Source organism: Cnephaeus nilssonii, assembly GCF_951640355.1.
Source record: "Cnephaeus nilssonii genome assembly, chromosome: 6".
In the NCBI taxonomy this organism is placed as follows: Eukaryota; Metazoa; Chordata; class Mammalia; order Chiroptera; family Vespertilionidae; genus Cnephaeus; species Cnephaeus nilssonii.
This window is the reverse complement of record NC_137077.1, coordinates 6,598,344-6,609,016: the sequence shown is the minus strand read 5'-3', so window position 1 is coordinate 6,609,016 and position 10,673 is coordinate 6,598,344. Positions and strand designations below refer to the sequence as shown.

Here is a 10,673-nt window from a genome sequence, read left to right as displayed (position 1 = left end):
GGCTCGGGGCCGCGTGTGTTAGTTGGGGTCGCTTTCCGGCCACACCACCGGGCTGCGGGACCCCGCAGCGGGCCGGGAGCGGGATCCCCGGGAACCCCAGGGTGAGAGCTTTGCTACGGGGGGTTTCCCGCACCGGGGCTCCCCGGCTCCGCAGAGCCAGCCCCCCGCAAAGGGGAAATGTGCCGGCGCAGCAGCGGTCCTCGGCGCCGTTTGGGGCGCCTTGCGGGCTCGGGGGGCGGCGGCCAGGCCGGCGAGCCGCCTGGCGGGGGAGCCCAGGGAGCCGGGCAGCGACCCCGGGCGGCGGCGGGGAGCGGGAAGGCCCGGGGCGAGGGGAAAGGTCGGATTTGCTCGGCGGAAGAAACACAGATGGCGGCGGCGCAGCGCCATTCCGGGCCCGGAGCAGGCAGCCAGCAGCCCTGTCCTCACCGCGGTCCGCCCGCCGCCGCTAAATACCCGGATGCGCCGCCCGAGCGCCAGACGCGGAGCTGGGAAAAGAGAGGCAGCGGAGGCGGCGGCAGAACCAGAACCGCAGGCGCCGCACGCAGAGGCAGACCGACCGGCTGGCGGGGCTGAGCCACGCAGAACCTGCGCAGCGAGCTCTGCCTCCACCCGAACCCGGTCCCAGGGAACCAGGGGTGCGAAAGCCGATCTTGCAGCTCCCCTCGGCCTCCGACGGGGGCCGGCCCTTTTGAAGGCGCATTCTTCAACAGCAGGACCAGGCGGCCCACCATGACCGAAAACTCCACGTCGGCCCCTGCGGCCAAGCCCAAGCGGGCCAAGGCTTCCAAGAAGTCCACGGACCACCCCAAGTACTCGGACATGATCGTGGCTGCCATCCAGGCGGAGAAGAACCGCGCCGGCTCCTCGCGCCAGTCCATCCAGAAGTACATCAAGAGCCACTACAAGGTGGGCGAGAACGCCGACTCGCAGATCAAGTTGTCCATCAAGCGCCTGGTGACCACCGGGGTCCTCAAGCAGACCAAAGGAGTGGGCGCCTCGGGGTCCTTCCGGCTGGCCAAGAGCGACGAGCCTAAGAGGTCGGTGGCCTTCAAGAAGACGAAGAAGGAAGTCAAGAAGGTGGCCACGCCAAAGAAGACCGCCAAGCCCAAGAAGGCAGCCTCCAAAGCCCCCAGCAAGAAGCCCAAAGCCACCCCGGTCAAGAAGGCCAAGAAGAAGGCGGCTGCCACGCCCAAGAAAACCAAAAAACCCAAGACTGTCAAAGCCAAGCCCGTCAAGGCATCCAAGCCTAAGAAGGCCAAACCGGTGAAGCCCAAAGCCAAGTCCAGTGCCAAGCGGGCCGGCAAGAAGAAGTGACCAGGAAGCTTTTCTTGTGGACACTCCTGCCTGTCTCCTCTTTTCTGTAAATACTTTGCTCCTTTCTTCTCTCTTACTCCTCATCTGCAGCCCCCTTGCCCCTTTCTGTTCTGACTTGATGTGAGACAGAATTTGGATTCCTTAGAAATTAGGGAATAGTTAATTTTTCCTTAACCAGTCGTGCAAGGACAGCAAAAAAAAATACACCTATCTCATCTCCGTAATGATGAGAATGTACTTATATTTTGTTCTGTTAATTTGTTATTAATCTACTTAGGGTTCGGGGAGGGTTTGTGTGTTTTGTTTAGGTGGATGGCTTGTTCGCTATGAGGGTAAAGGGAGGATGAGGGGGGGATTGTTTGGGCTAGTTGAGAAGGGAGCCCAGGAATTGTAAGATTTGTAGGAATACCTTTGAGACAAGTGAGTTTTCTTTTAAGTTGAGCAGCCCTTGGGAGTTTCAGGACCTTGTTGGGGAGGAGAGGGGTGGCAGCCGCTGGACACCAAGTTAGGGCGGTGGAATAAGCCCTCCCGGGGCAGACTTCCACCTCCCAGTGGTGAGCCGCGGGGGTCCAAGTCCAGTTTCCTTCTCACTTCTGCGAGTCTGTCCCGTGGCTTCCTATTGTCCTGGGGGGGGGGGGGGGGATGACAGCTGGTCTGAGGAGCTGTGGCTTCTCTCAGCTGGAAACTAGCCATTGCGGGGGGGGGGGGGGGGTCTTTGTGGCTTCGGAAAGTCTCCTGTTGTGGGAGTGGAAACTTTGGGGTAAGGGTGGGGAAGTCAGTCAGCCAAGTGCCTCAGTGTGCCCTGTTGAAACTTGGGTTTTTCCACACAATTGGATTGTGTTCCCCTGGTTTTTGGGTTCCTCCTGTACAAGAGGTGGCTTTGGTGGTCTGAGTCTCCAGCCCTGCCAGCGCCGCTTAAACACGTCCCGACCTCTTTATTTCCGAGTCTTTTCTAAGTAGTGGTAGGTGGGGGCGGGGGCGGGGAGTGGACAGTAAGACATACTGCAGTCGGCTTTTGAATTGCTAAGTAGTTTACAGCTAGGTCTGTGTCTGTGCGTGTAAATGTGTACATACCTACTTAGAGCTAGCACTTAGTTTCACACCCGGGAGCTGGGAGAAAAAACCTGTACAGTCGTCTTTCTCATAAAATAGGAAAAGGCGCAGTTCGCGTCGTATTCCGCCCCCCCCCCCCCTTTTGTAAAAAAAAACCCCACAAGTGTTATTTGTGCCGGGAAGAATTGCTGTCTTTGTAATTTTGAAACTTTAAAATAAAAATTTGAAAAAGGACAAAACCTTGGCGGTGTTTTTCCTCACTTCGAACACTGGAGAAGGCGGGGCAATTGGGCGGGGGAGTCGTGGGGGGAAATCTGGGGGCCTTTGCACCTGAGAAAGGAGGGAGGGTCCCAGGAGCTCACAAAAACGGGAACCTCAGGGCTGGAGGGGCCCGGACGTGCCTCAGGCTGCTGCCTTTGGGGTCCAGAGCAATCCCTCCCAGAGGTGGGTGTGTAGGCGGGCGACGGGATGGGGTCTGGTGGGCTGGGCCCCGCCGCGTCGCCTCCCCTTCACCAACCCGCTCGGGTCTCAATTTACAGAGCAATCCACTCTGCGCCCTCTGCGCCTCCCGCCTGGCTCCGCCCACCTGCCCCTGGGCCCGCCTTCCTGCCCCTTCGAGGGAGCTCTTCCCGCTCCGATTGGCTGTCAGGGTCCGGCCCCCGGCCACGTAACGCGGCCACGGTGTGCTGGGCTCCCGGCCGGCGGGCGCGCTCGCGCGGGGTAGGCGAAGTGAGTGCGATGTGGGCTGTCTCCGTGCTCGGCGCCGTGCTCTCCCGGGCCCCCGGCCGCCGCGCGCACTCGGCGCTGGCCCAGCTGCGTGGCATCCTGGAGGAGGAGCTGGAAGGGATCCGCGGGGCTGGCACCTGGAAGAGCGAGCGGGTCATCACGTCGCGTCAGGGGCCGCGCATCCGCGTCGACGGCGTCTCCGGAGGTAACTCCCCCTCCCGGGAGTCGTTGGACTTGGGCGGCTGTTGAGAGGGCCGTTCCGAGGCTTGCGCTGAATGGAGGTCCTGCGTTCGTAGCCACGGGTCCCTTTTCCAGCTATCAGACCTGCGTTACTCAGTGTTTAATCTGGTTAAACCTGTTTCCACGAAGGGAGGTGATTTGCCCTTGAGCAGTTGTTTGACTAAGAGGGCAGAGGGGGCCAGACCCAGCCCTGGGAGAAGGTGAGAAAAAAGAGACATGCCCAGCTGGGTCCCCAGCTGCTTCGAGGAAGGGTGATGGGAAGGTGAAACAAGAAACCGGCATTTCTGGAGCGGCTGCTTTGTGCAGGCCTGAGCTGCACGTGGACTTCTGTAAACTTCTCCGCTTTACAAATAAAAAAGCCCACAAGTGAGCTGCCCCAAAGCCCCCAGCGAGCTGCAGGCAGAGCTGGGCTCGGTCCAGGTCCTCTAGTGTAGTGGAGCTGGAAGGTCAGCTAATGGGCCAGAGAGGCAACTTCCTGGCCAGTCTCAGCGAGCAAGGGGCGCGTGGGCTGCTGCAGGAGTCACACCAGGAGTTGGACCACCGGTCTCCCTCTGTCTGTGCCAGGTCCCAAGTGGGTACTGGTTATAAAGGCTGCCCTCTGCCCAGGAAGTAGGCATGGAATCCTTGGTGCTTTTTGCACTCATTTGTAAAATGGGCGGTCCCAGGAAATCCCTGCCTCCCCCTCCCCAGGGAAGCTTGGAGCAGGTCAAAAGATGGGAAATTAGGAGACCCCAGATGCTCATCCCTTTTTGCCTCTCCCAGGCTGAGTGAACCTTCCTCAAACCTCCCTTTCCTCCTCGGGTACAATTCAAGGTCCAGGTCTCAGAGGCACCCCTTTTTGTCCTGTGATTCTGTATCTGGCAGCAAAGTAAGTGAAGTTTGAGAACCACAGTGAGCATCTGACCAAACCCTGTTCATTTACCCATGAGGTAACCAAGACTCAGATGAGGGGTTTGCTGGTGTCCTCAGGGACAGGAGGAGCCTGTGAGTTCCTCCTGGGGGTGGGGGTGGGGGGGTGGGGAATGTGATTCAGAGCCAGAGCTTAAATTTCTCATCTTTCAAGATGCCACTCAGACCCATTCCTGACCCTTCCTCTCCTGTAGCTGGTGGATTCAGTGCCTCCTAGGGGCCCCCAGCTCCCCATCCTGGCCTCTGCCCCAGAATGGATCATACTGTGTGGTTGTTGCCTCCTCAAGGGTGAATCCAGACTCATTTACTGCCTGGGTCCCCAGGGCCTAGCGCTGACACCTTTCAAGGCCTTTCCTTCGGGCCTCGAGCTGCTGTCTGTTCTCTGTCCCCCACTTCAGAAATCCTTAACTTCTGTGCCAACAACTACCTGGGCCTGAGCAGCCACCCCGAGGTGATCCAGGCAGGTTTGCAGACCCTGAAGGAGTTTGGAGCTGGCCTTAGTTCTGTCCGCTTCATCTGTGGGACCCAGGTATACGGTGGCTGATGTGGGGAAGGGGGCGGGTAGAGTGGGGCCTTGTCCCCAGTATTGGGCACTGACCCCAGCTGTCTGCTTCCCACAGTCAGCAGGGCTGGTTTAGCCAGCTCAGCTCATCCCATCCCAGGGCTGTGGGCCACTCTCGGCCCCAGAGCTGTCCACTAGAAAGATTGGGTTCAGGCTTCTGTTTTGCTGTGAAGCCTTGGGCAAGAAACCCCCTCTTCCAGCATCTCTTTTCCCACTTGCAGAACAGAGTCCACCTGTCCTACAGGGAAGGAAGAATAGAAGGCAGGGATTGAGGTAGAGGGTTCTGGAGCAATTCGGCCTAAGCCCAATTCCCAGCACCACCTTTTTTTTTTTTTTTTTTAATCCTCACCTGAGGATATGTTTACTGATTTTAGAGAGAGAGGAAGGGAGGGAGAGAGAGACTTGGATGTGAGAAAGAAACATCGTTCGTTGCCTCCCATACACACCCCAATAGGGAGCTGAACCCGCAACCTAGTTATGTGCCCTGACTGGGAATCGAACGCAAAACTTTTTGTGTATGGGACGACACTCCAACTAATTGAATCACCCGGCCAGGGCCCAGCACCACCTTTTATTGACTGTGTTACTCTGGGAAGTGACTTAACCTCTCTGTGTCTCAATCCTTTTATTGATAAAATGGGGATAATAGTACTTAATAGAATCTTTACAAATTAAAGAGTTAATACATTTAAAAATGCTTAGAACAGTGCTTGACACACAGCAGTGCTCAATGAATGTTGGTTATTATTTTATTTTGTAGTGTTTTAAAATAAACTTATGTAAACATGAAACTTACTGTGCTTACTATGTGTCAGGTACTGTTTTAAGAACATTACAAATATTACCTCATTAATGCTCAGAACTATCCTAGGTGATAAGTGTTGTTTTCGTCCCTGTTAAAGAGCACACTGAGGCCCAGAGAAGTGAAGTGACTTACTTAAGGGCACACAGGCTTTCACAGGATTTGAACCCAGATGGCCTGGCTCAGGAGTCCATGCTCCTGACTGCTTGTGATTGTTACCTGTCCTCTCAGGGCACTTTCCAACCAAATCCTCACCCAGACTGGACAGCTCTCAAATCTAAGAATTCAAGATCCAAATGAACTTAGAGTTACTTATGTAATTCTCTTCTTTGCCATAAAGCAACCAAAAAAGACACTCAGTTTGATATTAGCAAGACACATCTTTTTTTGCCATCAGTACCCATAATTTCACTGTCCAGCCCTCATTACAAAAAGAAGAGCCGACCGGGAAGGGACCCCAAGCATCTGCCAGATTCCTGTTGGCTCTGAGGAACCCTTGTGAAGAAAGACGGGAAAGGCCAAGGCTGTAGGCCTTCTAGGCTGGGTGTGTTTATGACCTAAGCCTCTGTCCCCAGGACTTGTGCCATGTGACCCTGCAGGCATTAACACCTGTCGCACTCGCTTTCTTCAGAGCATCCACAAGGATCTAGAAGCAAAGATAGCCCACTTCCACCAGCGCGAGGATGCCATTCTTTATCCCAGCTGTTTTGATGCCAATGCTGGCCTCTTTGAGGTGTGTAGGGGCCATGGGTGGGAGTTGGTGAGGCCTGGGAGGCTGTAGAAGGAGTGGGCAGTCAGGAGAACCTGGCAGGGTGCCAGAGCCATGGCTAGAGGCTCCAGTGATCATTTCTTAGGGAGGTCAGGTTAGGCCAGTAGGTGCTCCAGAAAGAATCCTGAGGCTTGCGAGGAGGCGATCTTTCAGGGTATTTGGGGGATAACCTACATCAGCTGGATGGCTGGGGGTGGCAGGGGCCCCAGAGAGAGGCAGAGGGCTCCTTGCCTCCCTGCCCAAAGAAATGCCCTGGCTGGCAGTGAAATTTGGACTCGGGGGAATCATAGGAGAGGGGGAACACCAGGTGGCTGGGTGATGGCTCTACTCCAACTGCCTTCTTCCAGGCCCTGCTGACCCCGGAGGACGCAGTCCTGTCGGATGAGCTGAACCATGCCTCCATCATCGACGGCATTCGTCTTTGCAAGGCCCACAAGTTCCGCTACCGCCACCTGGACATGGCCGATCTAGAGGCCAAGCTGCAGGAGGCTCAGGTGCGGCAAGGCCCGGGGCTTCCGGGGCCTAGGGCCGGGCTTATCTTCAAGCCCCACTGCACACTCACAGACAGCCCGCACAATTTGAAACAGCCCGAATCTGAACCCACATCCCTCAGACCCAGAGCTTTTTTCCATTGCATCCTGCCACCTTGGGTACCTTATGTGTGGCAGGCTCTTAGGCATAGTGGTGGGATGAACTTAGGGGAAGAACTGGCCCCACCCCACGCTGCCCTCTGAAGGGGACACAGAGCATTCTCACTCTCAGGGCCAAGTGTGCTCCCGACTGCCCTGGAAGGGGTGGGTACGGCTCAGAGAGGCAGGGATGAGGGAGATGTTCCAGTCCCAATACTAGAGTGCTTATGTGCCCACCTCTTTTCGGGGCACTGGGCAGAGTGAGCTCTTAGAGCCCCAAGTAGCTCAGAAGGTGGGTGGTTTCACCCAGCTCGTGACACCAGCCGCCGCCTGTCCTTGCCTTCCCCTGCAGAAGCATCGACTCCGCCTGGTGGCCACCGACGGCGCCTTCTCCATGGACGGCGACATTGCGCCCCTGCAGGAGATCTGCCGCCTCGCCTCTCGATACGATGCCCTGGTCTTCGTGGACGAATGCCATGCCACTGGCTTCCTGGGGGCCACAGGACGGTGGGAGCATGTGGCACCTGAGGCCTTGGGTCGGGCTTCTGGGGGGGGAGGGGGAACCAGGAGGCCAGCCTCCAGCTCCCCCCATGATTGCTGAGGGCTCAGGCGGCCAATAGGGGCAGTGGCAGCTTTCCTTGCAGGGGCACGGATGAGCTGCTGGGCGTGAAGGACCAGGTCACCATCATCAACTCCACCCTGGGGAAGGCGCTGGGCGGAGCATCAGGTGCCTACAGGGTTGTGCCCCTGGGGTCCCCTGATCCACATGCAGGGCCCTAGAGGAGTCTCAGGGGAGGTGGGGAGGGGACACCTGGGACTGCGGACAAGAGGGCAGCATGGACTCTCCTCTCGGGAGGGGCTTAGTGTAGGCTCTGGCTACCCCCCACCTCTGCCCTTGTTTCTCAGGGGGCTACACGACGGGGCCTGGGCCCCTGGTGTCCCTGCTCCGGCAGCGTGCCCGGCCCTACCTCTTCTCCAATAGCCTGCCGCCTGCTGTCGTCGGCTGTGCCTCCAAGGCCTTGGACATGCTCATGGAAGACAACACCATTGTCCAGTCTATGGCAGCCAAGACCCAGCGGTGCAGTCCCTGGCGGGGGTGGGAAAGGCTGGGGTGGGAGCTGCTGAGGCCTGCCTCGGGTGCTTGCCCAGCCCCTGCCTACAGGTGCTACCTCTGCTCACACCACCTCCCCCGCCGGTTTCACTGGGACGCAGCTTGGCCTCTTCCTTCCATTTCCCTGCAAATGACCCTGGGTCTGCCCATCTTATGTAATTCTGTCTTTCACTCTCTTTTTGGTCTGTTTCTTCCTCTGCCTGGCTCCCCATTTGACTTTCTGACTCTGCACCTCTGTCTTGCTGGTCTCTGCAGACTCAGGCACAGATCTTGGATCCTGTGCCCATCAGGAGTGGGTATGAATGATCCACAGCCCCCCAGTGGACCTGTGACACCCTGCTTGTGCCCACAGGTTCCGCAGTAAGATGAAGGCTGCTGGCTTCACCATCTCGGGAGTCAATCACCCCATCTGCCCGGTGATGCTGGGTGATGCCCGGCTGGCCTCTTGCATGGCGGACGACATGCTAAAGAGAGGTGAGGAGACCAGGACGAAAGGACTGGCTGTGGGTCCTGAGAGAAAAGAGGGAGGAACGAACCCCTAGACTGTGATATTCCCCTTTGTCCCCACCCTACTCCCCTTTTTGACCAGCTGTCCAAATGGGGGAAACCCCGGCCACGGGGCAATCCATGTCGAAGAGACCATGGACTGCCCCTTGCCCTCTGCGATCCTTAGGAAAGTAGGAGCTGTATGTCATGCCCCAAAGCCTGCCTGGCTCCAGTGAGCCCCAGGTTGGCTCTCTCTACCTTCCTTCCCAGGCATCTTTGTCATCGGGTTCAGCTACCCAGTGGTCCCCAAGGGCAAGGCCCGGATCCGGGTACAGATCTCCGCAGTGCACAGTGAGGAGGACATTGACCGCTGCGTGGAGGCCTTTGTGGAGGTGGGGCGGCAGCACGGGGCATTGCCCTGAGCCCTCCCTCCACAGCGACAAGGGGGGCCTTTGTTCATCACCCAGGCCAGATGCTCTGAGCCCTGTCAGAGTCCTAGGCTCAGGCTGGGGCAAGGCTTGTGCTTGTGGCCATGAGTGTGAAACAACTGTGGAAATTGGCTGTGACGCGTTGGTCTGCTTTATTCTCTCTGAGCAGGGTGGTCTGCTCCGCTCGAAGAAGCAGGCAGGAACTGGGACTCTGTGGGCAGGCTCCTGAAAGTAGACCTCAGAGCTGAACACCTTCCCCACATTAAGATGAGACCCAGGCGGCTGGGCTAAGACAGCAGGGGCCACCGTCTGGCTCAGCTGAACCCTGTGCTGTTGGAGAGGGAGCCGAGCATCAGCCCTGCAGGGCCCTTCCCACGCCACCCACCCACCCCTACTCTGCAGCCTCCAGAGTAGCCTTGGTGCACCCTGTGCTCCTCCCCATCCAAAGACGACTCACAGCTGCCAGACAAGAAGGCTGGACACCCATCCCATGTTTGGACGAGAGGCTGAGGTTTCAAGCCCCAAAGGAAAGAATGGGGGTCACTACTGGAGAGGCCCCTGCTGCCTGGACCCTGTCTAGCCCACTCTAGGCCCCATCCGCTGTGTGTGCCCCATCCCCACACCCCGCTGCCCAGCACGAAGCCTGGATTTCTGTTAATGCCGGCCTTCCTCTCCCTCATCTCAAGACCTAAGGGCCTGCGATCAGCCGCCAGGGGGCGCCGCGAGCTCAGGCTCGGGCCGCTAGGGCCCCGCCCCTCCAGGCTCCGGGCCTTGGACTCGGGGCTGCTTGGCGGGCAAGGCCAGGAGGTGATTGGCTGCTGTGAAGGCCCCATCCACCTTTGTCCACCACGCCTTGCTGCATCCCTATTGGAGATGGTACCCCCCCCCCCCCACACACACACACACACCATTCTTTTCCCCTAGCGCCTAGCCCTTCTCCATTGCCCTCCCCACTCAGCCTTATGGGCACCTGGTGCGGGCGGGGGATGGCTCCGGTCTCAGTGATTAGCCTTGGGAAGCTCTTGCGTAGTTTGCTGGGGTGGAGCAGGGAGGCTGAAAAGGCCCTTATTAACAGGGAACTAGGACAAGGTCTGTGATGCCCTGCACCCCCAGCATCCTCTTTCCTTGGGAATCTTGGGGTGGACTATTGGTTGAGCTCCAGCCCAACCCTGCAGGATCTTAACACTGGGGTTCTGGAAGTCCTAACCTGTGATCTGGAAGAGCTTGAGGCTGGGGTCGAGGAGCCCAGGGTGCTGGGGGGTGCAGCCAGGGGAAGGGGCTGCTGTGGCCACATCAGCAAGAGCCCCTGAATGCTGCCACCACCAGGGGAAGGCACCTGGTGCCACATGCACTGCTGCCGCAGCAAGGGTGCATAGCCTGTAGCTTGATATGTAAGGTCTGCCGGCGGCACAATACATACCTGGCAGCCACGATCAGTCACATCACCGTGGGTGCGCCCTACCCAGCGGAGCCAGAGCACCCGGCTCAGGCCCACTATCTGTTGGCTAGCTTCCCCCAATGGACAACACAAGCAGCTGTAGGACTGTGACATCCTGCGCCTGGCCACTGGCACACCGTGCGGCTGACCAGAATGTCGTAGCCCTGGTCCCCTGCCATCCGGAGGGGCCGTAGGAAGCACCATGG

The 10,673-nt window shown here is 58.2% G+C and overlaps 2 protein-coding genes across 2 annotated transcripts; both read left to right on the top strand.

Annotated features, from left to right (window-relative positions):
- Nucleotides 1–458: 458 nt before the first annotated feature.
- H1-0 (H1.0 linker histone) lies at nt 459–1,958 on the top strand. Its single transcript, XM_079775996.1, has one exon. The coding sequence runs from the start codon at nt 730–732 to the stop codon at nt 1,312–1,314; it is 585 nt and encodes a 194-aa protein (XP_079632122.1). The 5' UTR covers nt 459–729; the 3' UTR covers nt 1,315–1,958.
- Nucleotides 1,959–2,763: 805 nt separating this feature from the next.
- GCAT (glycine C-acetyltransferase) lies at nt 2,764–9,155 on the top strand. The gene is made up of 9 exons (XM_079775945.1): nt 2,764–3,298; nt 4,641–4,771; nt 6,238–6,339; nt 6,723–6,869; nt 7,357–7,511; nt 7,649–7,731; nt 7,911–8,082; nt 8,468–8,589; nt 8,872–9,155. Exons 1-9 carry the CDS (start codon nt 2,836–2,838, stop codon nt 9,021–9,023), a joined length of 1,527 nt encoding a protein of 508 aa, XP_079632071.1. The 5' UTR covers nt 2,764–2,835; the 3' UTR covers nt 9,024–9,155.
- Nucleotides 9,156–10,673: the final 1,518 nt, after the last annotated feature.